Source organism: Amyelois transitella, chromosome 19 (assembly GCF_032362555.1).
Source record: "Amyelois transitella isolate CPQ chromosome 19, ilAmyTran1.1, whole genome shotgun sequence".
Lineage (NCBI taxonomy): Eukaryota > Metazoa > Arthropoda > Insecta > Lepidoptera > Pyralidae > Amyelois > Amyelois transitella.
Genome location: NC_083522.1, coordinates 3187232 through 3201032, shown reverse-complemented (window position 1 = coordinate 3201032; position 13801 = coordinate 3187232). Strand labels below are relative to the sequence as shown.

Below are 13801 nucleotides of genomic sequence, written 5' to 3'. Positions count from 1 at the left end.
CGTTAATTAATTCGAAGGTAGGAAAACGTATGTATGAAAGGAAAAGAAATCGTACTCGGTGATATAGACAACTACTTCTTACTGGATCATTACATGAATTACAATTTGGAATTCAATTTGGTTACTTTTCTAAATTCATCTATAATCTGATTCTCATTAGTAGTATTGCAACTTCTTTTTGACATCGGACTTATTTGGATATGAAATTTAAAAAAAATAAATGATAAATAACAATTGCTACATATTATAAATAAAATTCAGTTTCAGAGTTTGAGCACCAATTATAATAATTTATTTATCCTTAATTAAACAAAGTTATAATAAATAATTGCAGATTGTAGACAAACTCAAATTGGTAGCGTTTGTTTTCGCATTGCACATAGTTGGATTAATTTATGTGTGATTTGTTATAATACTCTTCAATATATAAATTGTTTCTCTTCACAGATAAACTTAAAAAAAAATAAGAACTTCATTATGAATAAACCCTGGTAGTAATAAGTACTACGGTAGTACTTATATCTTCCATGAGATGGGCATACCTTGTAACCAGTCGTAATTATAGTCCGTACAATTATGTTCTTCAAAATAAATAAACAAAAAATTAAAATTTATAAAAAAAATCTTTAATTTTTTCACTGAGCATATAGCATTTGATGAAAATTATTAATATATTTATGTATATTTATCATCGGGAAACAGCTGTTGCCAAGAAAATGTGTCAATGATATCTTATCTATTTGAGACAAAGTTCAAGATATATCTTATAAATGTATGAATTTGCTAAAATAGCTACATACTTAATATTTCAAAGACCAGTCAACCTCTTCATGTATATCTTTTAAAGAGATTTGGAATTCCTTCATAATGGCAAAGGCGACAAAATAGCTGTTTAAAAAACAAAAAAAAATCTCCAATATTATATATATACACGTGTTTATGGGCTTATCCAAGGGCATGAATCTTGCAGCTAAAAATTTAACTAAGAATATATGAAACTGAGATATATAAGTGGTTATTAGTTACTGGGAGAAAAAAAAATATTAACTGACAAAAACAGTTTTCATTCAACTGTGAAGTCATTTGCCTCTTAAATGATTGGCAGCAAAAAAATATGTGCAAAAAACGAAAACATATTATTATAATTAACATAAACGTGAGAGGTAATACAGTATTTATCATCTTTACATCACAGTGAAAAGTTTTTTTAAAATAATAAATGCATTGTATACATCATCCTTGAAAAAAATATCTCAAAATCAATTACAATTGTTTGTTAATAAAAAAAGGCAAAGGTCCAAAGAACATTTGCTATGAAAAATGATGTTTGACTTTTGCACTATGCCCTAATACTGCCACATTATATGGTGTGTGACATACCTACATATATTAGGTAAATTTTTTTTTGCATACAAAAATTTAATAACATAAAAAAACTTCATATTCGAGACTATTTATGAATTATAAATTACACAAAATATGCTGATAGGCGAGTGATTGCTGTAAGACATAATACAATATTTATGAAAATTACAACTAAATTTATTATAATTTCCATAACACCTTTAAAAACCCTGTCTGACCAGCAATCTAATAATAATATTACCAACACACTAACAAGCCCAATAAATAATTATAATATAAATAACAATAATTAATCGACCCTTGACATATGTAGATAAGCTAATTAAATCACAAAATAAATTATTAAAATATTAAAAACTGAAGACATATCAATTCTGTTCGCCTCCTGAACCACACACACAATTATACTATCTGAGGTCAACAAAATTCAAACTTTTCTATCATATGTACGTCGTCTTTGGTCATCAATGTTTGTGAGGTAATATGTACCAGGGAACAATACATCTATGGAGCCTGAAGGCTTGTATGGGGCTGTGTGATAGTTGGCAGTCCTCAAGTCCATGATATCAGAAAACACAGCAGGGTCAACACTCTCTCTTTTGTCTAACAAGGACACAGATTCCTTTAATGAATCAATCAAGCCATTTAACTTGGAAACATCATCACAAATATTTATTGAATACATAGTTGATGCAAGCCCTGACCCATAAGAGAATAATGCAAACTTCTTTCCTACTAATTGTTCAGGAGATTTGCTGACAAGATAAGAAGCTAAACTTCCATAAAGAGATGGTGTGTACATGTTGCCAACATTACGGGATATGTAAAGTGAAGGCTTTGTTTTTTCTTCGAATAACTCCTGACTGTATGTCATGAAGGCATTTTCTACATCTCTGTCAAAGTAGGTGTCTGCTAGTTGGTAGTCCTTAAACTTTGACAACCCTGGGAATTGCTGTTCTCTGACTTCTGGGGGTGAATTCAGAAAGTCATTGAAACAAACTCTAGCTAAAGATTTCTGCACCAACTTGCAATATGGTGAGTGGAACAACATTCCATCTAAACTTAATAGGCCCTGAAAGCTGGGGTCGGTCTTCCTCATTTTCTTACAAAATAAATTATAACAACTATCTAAAGCACTGAGGTAGCATTTGATTGACAGTTTTCCATCAACAATCGGGAACTCTGATGCCAGGTCGGGTTTGTAGAAATCATAAGCATGTGCCATATACGAGGCTCGCACACCACGATCAAACACTAGGGGTGCATTCGGACCAATAAGAAGAGCCACTGCACCAGCTCCTCCTGTGGGCCTCGCTGGACCTTTGCCGTACACTGCAATGTCACCAGCCACAACTATAGCTTTTCTTCCATCCCAAGATGAAGATTCCACCCAATTAATAGCATTAAATAGAGCAGCAGTGCCACCATAACAAGCATTCGTGGTGTCAATGCCCTCAATATCTGTGGCACCTTCTTTGGCAAACAAGGTCATGAGAAAAGTTTTAACACTTTTGCTTTTGTCTATGATAGTTTCAGTACCCACTTCCAGGCGGCCTATGTCATGTAAATTTATATTATTTTTCTCTATCAATCTGTGAAGTACCGTTAAACATAGAGATTGAATATCTTCTCTGTCCGAGCAGAATCCCATTTTACTCTGGCCCAATCCAACTGTATACTTTCCCGGGGAGACGCCGTTATACTTCTCTAACTCCGTTTGGTCCACATACTGGGATGGCACGTATAATTCCATGGCGAGCACGCCAACATTCTCGACTCGGCCTCCCATTGTAAGTCACAATAACTTTCACGAGTATAAATTAAGTAAGAAGTAACGAGTAGTGGCGTGTTAACCGAACGGTTATCGGCGCAGACTGATGCTCCCGGCAGTTTCTCAGTTAAGACTCGTCTGCTATGTACGTCAGCACCTACGTTACCGGTTCACCATTGACCTAAAAATCCAACTTTCTTTCATTAGTGCGAGTTAGTACCATAGCACGCACGTCATGCGTCGCGTCAATGAGAAACATTGGCCGATAATCTGGATAGTTAAGTTATGCAAGTTTAAATAATCAATTTAACAATTTTGCCAACTTTTAATACAATTACTGAATAAAATTAATTCTTGAGAAATAGTAGAATAAGCCGAAACCTAAATTTTGAACTTGACATGACAGATGACATCTTGCTGACATCGATTTTTGACATTAGATCCATATGTACTTTTTTTTTGTAGTACTGTTTGTGGCAAAGGATTGTAGCCGTAGCTACCAATTCTTTAAGCCACTTTTGATGTGTTACGTACAAGGTGGCTTTGCGTGAGCGGAGCGGTGTCTGAATACCTACTACCTATGTTCAAATTCAAATTCAAATTCAAACTTTTATTTGCATAATATGAGTACAACAAGGTCTTAAATATAATGTATAACAGATCTTCATATTTACCCTTTCGGATGTTGCAAACATTTTTTATGTATTAGTAGACATACAAACTTATACATAGAGGTACCTACTTAGTATCACATTATAATTTTAAATCTAATTAGAATTGTTTAAACCTAGTATTGCACAATTTATATTTATCTGTTAATAGGTGCTTATTTATTATTATTGTAAATATTTATAATGTTCTAATGTTTTCAAGTTTACAATGTAAAACTATTATAATCCTACTACTTATTTAAATTAAGGTACTCATCTATAGAATAAAAATTGTTTTGAAGAAGCATAGACTTAATTTTTTTATTAAAGTGAGTTAATTTATTTTCATTTTTTATAGAATTTGGTAGTTTATTATAAATTTTTATTCCCATATGAATTCTCTTTTTCGATTCATTAGAACCGAATATTTGATAAAATTCGGGTATGATGATAGTCGTCTGGATCTTTTTAATAACATCGATAGCTCCGATTAGATAATAATCACGACGAAGTTTAACAAAACATGAATGATTTTTTACAGTATCTACAGTATCAGTAATAAATCCTAAATTACATAAGCCCGCAACCTCGCCAGCGTGTATTTTCATTTTCATGGAAATTCTGGGATAGGTATCTTCTCGTTTTGCCCAACTACACTAGGGACAAAGGAACAAGGTAGCAAATATTCAGTAGGTAACAAAGCCAAGAGCTGAAGCAATTTTTATATGGGTACTTAAAACACATGAAATTCTTTACTTAATTTATTGAAAAAAATTCAAAGTGCCTAGAAGTAGTTTTAACTTATCTAGATATTAAATCATAATGGATATTTTGTTAGTTTAAATTTTGTTCAGTATCTGTGACATAACTTGGTTCTTAAAACTATCTTCAGTCTCTTCTATGTTGTCCTTTGGTATAAATTTGTAAAACTTAACTCCTGAAATAAAATTAAATGTGATAATTTTATAAAAGTAGAATTATAAAATCAGTTAAAAGGCTAAAAAAGCGTATCATTTATTAAAATACACACCTAGAGGATTTATTCGTACTTCAAAATCTTCATCCGGCCTCAAAGTTTTATCACTTTCATCCTTATACAGGTTCTAGAAGCAAACAAATTAAAATACCTAATAAATATTCTTGATCATAAATTATTTTTTAACTTACAAAATCTTTAAATAGCCTAAATAAGTACGATTTTATTTAACGAAGATTGCGTAGTATAGTTTCCAACGCTTTAATAGAATATTTATGGACATCGTAAAAGGCGACTAAGGGAATTCATACATCTAGTGCAGCTTTTAACATGAATCAATATGTACCTTACCCAAATTATCCTTTGCTAAGGATGCAAAGGACAGACAGGAGTAGTTTCTTGTAAAAACCTGACTTACCCAATCCAGAATCGTGGTCAAACGGAACACCCCAGACTCCTCTCCAGAGAATTTGGGTTTAGGATGATAGGAAGCAGAAGATTTGACGTAGTAACTATTTTGATAATAATTTTCAACATAACTGCATTGAAGCTTCATGCAGAAGAAAGTTATGAATGTGGATGAAGCGAAGGAAGTATGCAGAGATTGTGGCAAGTGGAATGAGGTAGTCTCTGCCTACCCCTCCGGGAAAGAGTCGTGATTTTTATGTATGTATGTATTGCATTGAAAAATATGTACCTACTAGTATGTAGGTAAGGTAGGTACCTACTATTTTGTTTGTAATAAAATACTTTTTACCGTTATATAGTAAGTATTCTTGGGCAGACTCATCTCATCGAAGGTAAAGTTGGCGGCGTACGGTATACCATCGTCCCTCTGACTGACGAACGCCATGGCGTATGAACCGTCAAACAGCTCGCGTTTCCAAATCTCCAGGTTTTTCCTCTGAAATATCGAAACAATGTACACTAGGAAAAACATAAGGTAACTTATAGTCGAAGACAGGTAAGTTGAAATGTTTAAGCATTTCTAATTTTAAAATTCATATAATCATTTATAGCGCCTTGTGGTTTTCGGCACCAATAAAATAAGAATAGGACCACTCCAACTCTATCTGAATTCCAATGGATGTCGTAAAAAGCGACTAAGGGATATATACCTACTTGGGATTCTTCTATTAGGCGATGGGCTAGCAACGTGTCACTATTTGAAACTCAATTCTATATCTAAACCAAACAGCTAAAAGTGGCCTTTCAGTATTTTGAAGACTGTTGACTCTGTCTACGCTGCAAGGTAAATAGACGTAATAATGTATGTATGTATCAATTCATACTCAATTACAACATTACTAGTATCAATTTAAATATCTACGGTTGAAGTAATTTTGCATGCCTATTGTTGCTCAGCCTTTTTTAACAGGAGTTTACATACATACATATAATCACGTCCATATCCTTTGCAGGGTAGACAGAGCCAACAGTCCCAAAAAGACCGATAGGTCGCGTTCAGCTCTTTGGCTTAATGATATAATTGAGATTCCAATAGTGACAGGTTGCTAGCCTGTGGCCTAAGAGAAAAATCCCAATTTTATTAACCTATCCCTTTGTCGCCTTTTACGACATCCATGGGAAAGAGATGGAGTGGTCCTATTATTTTTTCTAATGGTGTCGGGCACCACACGGCACAGTAACAAGAGATTTTTGTGAAATGGCTCTTAAGGTGAGAATAGATATACTTATGGTAAGTCATACTTTCTCTTCGGAGCAGACCGTCAACATACACTTCGCTGAATACACACCCTTTATTATGGAGTCAGCTTCATATCAATAATTTCCAAAAATAAGTATCTCTCGAAATTATAAGTAGATAGTCCCAAAGTATTCAATAACTACCAGCTACTTAACTACTATCTATAAACTTACCTTAATTATTTACATTAGTTTGAATACTAACCGACGCTCTTACGGTAAGGGAAAATATTGTCAGAAACCTGCACCTTCAGGAAACTGGATGTATAACCATGATCGATCCAATACGGATTTAACCTGCATAGGTTGCGGAGTTCAGATTGGAGTCACTTCGTATAAAAACCTGACTCACCCAATCCAGGGTCCATGGTCAAAGGCATACCCCGGGCTTCTCTCCAGACTGATGAGGATGCAACCGGGACTAAAAGCCAGGACGAAGATCTATAAACTTACCGCTCCAGAATCCTTTTTCTTCCAAACTCTTAGCCCTTGCTTTCCCATCTTATCCTGATCAATAGCTATTATGTCCTTATTAAGAAGAATCTCCTTGAATTCCGGCCTTATGGTCGCCAAGTCCGTGCTCATGAGCAGAGGCGCCGCCAGAATTGACCAAACTGCCATTTGTACTCGCGCTTGATCGATGGTTAAACCGAAGTTACCTATTAACAACTGGAAAATGGAGAATAATAATTAAAATAAATGAATTAATAAATGAATTGAGAAATTGTATGGTTTCTGGCACTTTAGAATAGGTCTCCCTATATATTTTCCTTGGACGTCGTTAAAGGCGACTTGGAATAGTTCAAAATTCAAATTCAAAATTTTTATTCATTATTATAGGATACTTCATATCGCTTAATAATTGTCAAAACGTATGGTTTAACAACATTGGTTGATGTCAAATAAATTACTTAAAACTAAGTTTACTGCCGCTTCCAAGGCGTCAGTGCAGAAGAAGCGGTAACAAACTGCCCTGCATCATTTTCTTCAACAACGAGAATATAACAAACTACTTTTCGGTCCGTCTCCTCAAAATAAATTTATTTTATTTTATTTATTTTTTGTGAAAAATCTACTGACATTTAATTTCTTTTGCACATCCTACTAATATTATAGATGCAAAAGTTTGAGAGTATGGATGTTTGTTACTCTTTCACGTAAAAACTATGGAACCGATTACGATGAAATTTGGTATGTAGGTAGCGGAAGATCCAGAATAACATATAGGCTACTTTTCATCCCGGATTTCCCGCGGGATTGATAGGGTTTCCATGCGGACGAAGTCGCGGGCGGCTTCTAGTTTTCTATATATTTTTTTTTATTTTTACGGGATAAATTACACAGATTGAGTTAGCCTCGAAGTAAGTTCGAGACTTGTGTTACGAGATACTAACTCAACGATGCTATATTTTATAAAAAAAACTTATATAGATAAACATCCAAGACCCAGGCCAATAAGAAAAAGTACTTTTCTCATCATGCCCTGACCGGGATTCGAACTCGGGACCTCCGGTGTCACAGACAAGCGTACTACCGCTGCGCCACGGAGGCCGTCATAGCTACCATGTCCGGGTCGTTCCAATGTCCGGGGCCCGCGAACTGCGCCAGCCGGTGCTGGTTGTCCCCGAACCAGTCCATGACGCCGGCCGCGGACGCCCACGAGTCCTCGATGTCGTCCCAGTTCCTCCACAGGTTGCAGTGTTCAGCTATCGCTGTGTAGTTTGGCTGCAATTTTTGTTTTTTTTTTTGCTAGGTTATTTAAAAAAAAGATTTTATTCTAAATTAAAAAATAATACTATAGTACCTAAAACAAATGTTAGGGTTGAAATTGTAGAGAAGTCTGAATTATAAAAATTCAATGAAGTTACTTATGTACCTATAAAAAAAAATTATACTTTATCGAAGGTAGGTACTTACTAATATATTTTCAGGCTCCTGATAAGCTGGCCAACTGCAGGAATACAGTATAGGCCGTCCAGTTTTGTTCAACAATTTGCCGAAATTCGGGTAACCTGTAAAATACCAAAATACTTACTTGGTACTTGGGTAAATTTTGTATATTGAAAATTGACAATAATGATATTATTATTTCTACGCATGGAAACAAGGAATTTGTTACTTTAAATAAAAACAAAAAACCACAAGAGATTATAGGTTTATCGCAAACAGGTATATTACACTGCAAATATCTAGAAAGTCAGAGAATGTAGAAAATCAGATTGCATTGGGCTAAAATTTCTCTGGATAGACAGTAGGTATTTCGTGGAAATATAGTTATAAGTAAAACAATGTAGGTACAAAAAAAAATATTGCTCAAAAAAAATTTGTGGCTTCACCTTCATCCATAGCCTCAGGTTTGATGTAGCAGCCGTCCAGCTTGAGATAGTCAATCTCCCACTCTACGAACGTGGCTATGTCCAACTCCTCATTCCCAAGCACTCCTGGGTAGCCAGCGCATGTCATATTACCGTAGTCTTCGTACATGCCAAATTTGAGCCCTTTGCTGTGGATCTGAAATGATAATTGACACGTCACAGCCACGTTTATTTAGAGATATTTCTAAATGCCATTCGACATTTTAATGAAAAAGTTCCGTTTAATATGAATTCTGATAAAACTTTGGGTTGGTTTGGGAGATTTGTTTGAGGGTTTACCAAAGTGGTTGAGGGTTCAACCAACTCTCTGTGGTCTATTTTGCCGCTATATGGGCCCGAATCAACTCAGCTCAGATGATGTAGAAATCCCATAGCCATAGACGAGGTCACAAGCGTTGCGGTCCCAGATATGTAAGTGCAATGCAAATTGCTGCCTATAGCACCAAGCTGACTTGGGAATACATCTTGACAAGCCACCATGCCTCCTCGTTTCCAATAAAAACCACCTAAAACATAGGTAATTCTTGGAAGCTAAAATTTTACTCACATAGTCAGCCAGTGCCTTCATTCCACTAGGGAAGCGTTCCCTATCGGGCACCATGCGTCCATCGTCTCCCCTATTCTTCTCCAGCCAACAGTCGTCAATCCCCAAGTAGTTGTAACCCGCAGCTAGGTAACCCTCGCTCACCATCAGGTCAGCTGTGCGTTTGATTAGATTTTCACTGGAATTGTAAGAATTAAAGTCAAGGAAAAAAATCAAGGAGTAGGTACTGTTTTTTTTATTAGATGAGTACCACCTACATTGATTTTATCTTATCCAAGGCTGACACATAGATAGAGTTAATATTGTTGCAAGCATGTAGTAACTATCTGCAAATATTCATAAAAATATATCTGTTTTGCATACTAGGTATATACATATATCTAATAGGTAGGTAAGATGTATATGTAATACGTTTAGCCCACAGAAATCTGAAGTTTCTTTTTTCTGTAAACATTTGAACACAAAAATACTGTAGTTGGAGTAGAAAGCTGTACAAGGCTCTTACAATCGGCCACGAAATATGAGAGATGCCATATCTACGACATACATAGATCATGGTTAAATATACCGTGGTAATTACCTTATACATTCGTTAGGGTACTTCTTGCAGTCGGTGATACAACGGAACCTCTCCCACGAGAGCCAGCCCATGGGTGGTGTGAGAGCCAGGCCATTGTCCAGGGCCGTGGCTGAAGAGAGGGCACAGAGTAGCCACAAAATCACCATCTGAATACACCAGACCAAGAAATTAGACAAAAGAAGAGAAGTAAACATAGTGTGTGCTAACTGCGTGTCTGACCGAACAGATGCAAAAGACACGGGAATATAAAAACTTATAAAGTTATGGTTCTTTTAGGCGATGCACTAGCAACTTTAATTATTTGTCGAATTAACTAATCTAAATCTCAATATTGTGATAATACTGCTCTGTAAGGATTAAGGTACTGCGTAAGGGATAAAGGCGTGACGTGAAAAATATATAACTTATGATGTGCATCCTCCGTGTGGTGCGTAATCCACCTATGACCACGATTTCAAGAGTAAGTAGGTACTAAAGACAGGCAGCAAAACCTTACGTAGATTAAACATATTTTTTGATGTAGGCAAATGCGTGTATATAAAAAAAAATAACTACTTATTTTTTATCATACTTATTCGCTTAATTCGACTTCCACGGCCTATACTACTATTCTTAGTATTATTCTTAAAGTACTTACACTGCAATCGATGACAGTAATTAATCAGCAGGTGTAATAAGACCTTACATTATACACCCACGGCATGCGGCGACAATGTTTTTTTTTGCGCGATTGAAATTATTTCTGACATGCAATGAAATCTTTTTCCAGACAAATCATACATTTGAAATAAGAAACTGTTCTTTATATTCATAAAATAAGACTAACTTTTGATTTTATAAAAAAAACATATAGATAGGAAAGTTCGTGGCGGGAGATTTATAATTTTGTCACGTAGTTACCTTAAAATTGATCATGACCTTATTACCTAGGCCGTAAAAATGTCTACCTTGATTTGATTGTATTGTTGTTAAGTAAGGCAACACAGTTTTTTTAGCAAACATACCCAACTAATTCATTGTAGCTGTATTGTATCATGTTTATTGTGCAATAAAGGCTTTACGAACAAATAAGCAAACAAACTTATCGAACTAATACAATATTAGTAGACTTTTATCAATAAAAAATTGAGTCAGTAATCATTAAAAATAATTATATAATACACGAGCCCTTGTCAAAGAATCGTACGTACGTAGGTACCTACCTACTCATTTCCTTCCCATTTATTTTTTGTTCTCTATTTCTTTTTTGTATCTTAATTTGGTACGGTTTTTTACAATAAACTACATGAGTAGGTACTAAAAAAGTTGAAAAATAAATCTAAATGTATTTTTTTTAATAAGAATACTAGACTAATACCTGACATTAATTTTAATTTTATTAAAAATATGACTTACCTTGTTGGTTCTGCCCTGATAATTCAGCCTGCTTACAATAATAATTTATAAAAAAGAAAATAAAATTCTTATTTTAAAGTAACTGCTCCACCATTCACCGAACGTCCGACTTGGTCTAATGAATGGTTTACATTACTTCGATCCTTTGCGATTTGTTCGTATAAATTACCTTATGCAAAGATAAAGACCGCAATAAAACAGCAACCGAAGATCTGTGATGATTATCCTTCGATAGAAATTACGAGTGTGTCTAATAGAATAGAACAGGCAGATGTAAGAATATAATGAAGCAACCCCGACTTTGCACAAGGATTTTGGGGCTTCTACAATAAGCAGGTAGGTATAGTATGGCGTAAGATACAATAAAAACTTTTGAAAAGGTACCTAATAATCGATTTCAAAACATTACTCTCCAAAAGCACGTTAGGTAACAAAAAGAAATTAAGTTTTACAAAGAAAGAATATCAATAGGTAGGTAGGTACCAATCTAGTTTCAGATAAGCATGCGAACATAATAAGAGTTGGTTACAGAACTTATTTTTTGAATTAGGTTAAAATCCAGCCCTATTACAACCCCATCAAAAAGTTTGACTAGAATTTTGTGAGAAATTCGCGAACATAAAAACAAATAAAGGTAACGCCCGCGACTATGTCCTGCGTATTCCACACTATATGCAAAATTTCATGGTGATCGGTTCCAATAGTTTCGACGAGAAATATGTTCAATACTTTTTTTAGATAAAGAAGTAGGTTAGTTAATATGTTACTATTGTAAATGCCTTTAAAGGTAAATAGCTTCCGAGTTCCACTAATTCCTACCTATTAGGTATTTTACAGTTTATCGGAATTGTTTGCAGTTATAACACGGTCATACAAACGCCACACATTTTTGAATCACATGTAGGTAGGCATGTTTACGAAATGCCCATTATCAATACAATTGGCACTCGCGTAAAATATGTGTTATGTTCCTAAAAAGTTTAGATAGGTAGGTAAGTAAATAAATAATTGTAATCTAATGACAAATTAACTAATTACGAAGGGAATCTTATCATGAACAGGAATTAAAATTCAGGTCGCAAGCCCATTACCTACATAAAAGTGGAAACCCAAGTTGAGAAGCCTTTCCCTTGATTTACAGCTGGACGATCACGATGTGTTTTTTTGTCCCAGACCTACATAGCTACCTATGTTTTTATTATTTGTCCCCAAAGTTCATGTCGCAACTAAGTAAATAAGCCTGACACTAAAAGTTAAATGTAGGTGTACCTACTTACTTTTACAGAGATAACACTAATAGAACATCAATGTAGAATAGGCGCATGCTTTGAATTCATCAGCATAATAGCATAAATAATGAGCTTCCTTCTAACGGGACCCTCTCAGGACCATCTCAATAACAGGTTCATTGACCCAGTAATCTCAATTACAAGATTGAGATAAGATTGGACTGTGGAATAAATAACAGTAGGTTAAGGAGAAGTTAGAGCAAAATATCAATTGACACAGGATTAGATATATGTCCAGATTAAAAAAACAAAAACAGATAGTGTTAGACAATTTTTTGAAGTTTAAATAAAGAACAGTATCAGATGAAACAAGATTAGATAGATGTCCCGAGCAAAGCAAAATCAAAATCTGATGGTGATACACAATTTTTTAAAGTTCAAATATGGAACAGTATTTACCTTAACCGTCGGAGCAGGTGTGTAGGCGTTGTACCTATGCATTGTTTTACTTTACTTTCGTCTCTAACAAGGAGCGAGCCTAAACAGGTTCCTTGGCTAACTTGGCTTGGAATTTTACCATTTTGAATCGATCTTTAGTTTTGAGTAGTTGTTCATATCATAGCATATAGGTACATTAGATACCCAAGCTACCTACCTAGATTAAACTATTTTTTTAAGAAACAGATTTTGTTTGTAATAAACTAAAAACGAATGAAACTATTTTTATAAAATTCGAAATAAGACTAAATTTAAGACTACTTTTAAGTAATAACCACAAGACCAACCCCAGGGCGTAAATCTAGTGTACAATAACAGGGGTAATTTCTAAGCAACTTAGTAAGTTACCTACCTTACCAGTTAAGATTGCTTTGATCAGACATAAGGATAATCCAATCAATAGGATAGAAGACAGGCAAAGTTTACCTGTATTCTATAAACGTAGTTTAAATAATTAAATTTCTACATCCTCTTTATAAATAAACGGTACGTAACGGGGTAATTTATAGGTAAATATTATTGAACCGTTAGTATTTGTTTTTGTAAATTATGAAGGTATTTGTTTAGGCAGTAGTGTAGGTACTAAATAATAAGAGTCGTTTAAGATATTTCTTTAAATTTTAAAACCTGCAGATGTTTCTAATTCTTAATTTAGTTTCATACACTAAAAAAATCAAACACCTGCCGCCCTGCCGCTACATACCTACATCG

General features: G+C 34.6%; 2 protein-coding genes across 3 annotated transcripts; both read right to left on the bottom strand.

Moving 5' to 3' along the window:
- Positions 1-261: 261 nt before the first annotated feature.
- On the bottom strand, positions 262-3694 carry LOC106132493 (hydroxymethylglutaryl-CoA synthase 1). The gene has a single exon (XM_013331969.2). It carries the CDS (start codon positions 3152-3154, stop codon positions 1793-1795), a length of 1362 nt encoding a protein of 453 aa, XP_013187423.2. The 5' UTR covers positions 3155-3694; the 3' UTR covers positions 262-1792.
- Positions 3695-4534: 840 nt separating this feature from the next.
- LOC106141386 (alpha-N-acetylgalactosaminidase) lies at positions 4535-13135 on the bottom strand. 2 transcript variants are annotated; one of them, XM_060949716.1, is made up of 10 exons: positions 13052-13135; positions 9969-10114; positions 9392-9566; positions 8806-8980; positions 8387-8481; positions 8033-8194; positions 6923-7138; positions 5520-5666; positions 4817-4889; positions 4535-4723 (listed from the first exon to the last, which is right to left on the bottom strand). In XM_060949716.1, the coding sequence occupies exons 1-10, from the start codon at positions 13091-13093 to the stop codon at positions 4626-4628; spliced, it is 1329 nt and encodes a 442-aa protein (XP_060805699.1). In that variant the 5' UTR covers positions 13094-13135; the 3' UTR covers positions 4535-4625. The 2 variants fall into 2 exon arrangements, with proteins under 2 accessions (XP_060805699.1, XP_060805700.1); XM_060949717.1 differs by lacking the exon at positions 13052-13135 and adding an exon at positions 11364-11512.
- Positions 13136-13801: the final 666 nt, after the last annotated feature.

What these genes read in the sequence shown, in the direction of transcription:
- LOC106132493 (XM_013331969.2), bottom strand. Translation starts at nt 3,154, where the DNA reads ATGGGAGGCCGAGTCGAGAATGTTGGCGTGCTCGCCATGGAATTATAC.
- LOC106141386 (XM_060949716.1), bottom strand. Translation starts at nt 13,093, where the DNA reads ATGCATAGGTACAACGCCTACACACCTGCTCCGACGGTTAAG. An exon ending in AGAAAAAGGATTCTGGAGCG is followed by an intron (nt 5,667 to 6,922) that starts GTAAGTTTATAG and finishes TCGATATTTCAG; the next exon opens with AGGAAAAACCTGGAGATTTG. An exon ending in AGAATACTTACTATATAACG is followed by an intron (nt 4,890 to 5,519) that starts GTAAAAAGTATT and finishes GTTTGCTTCTAG; the next exon opens with AACCTGTATAAGGATGAAAG.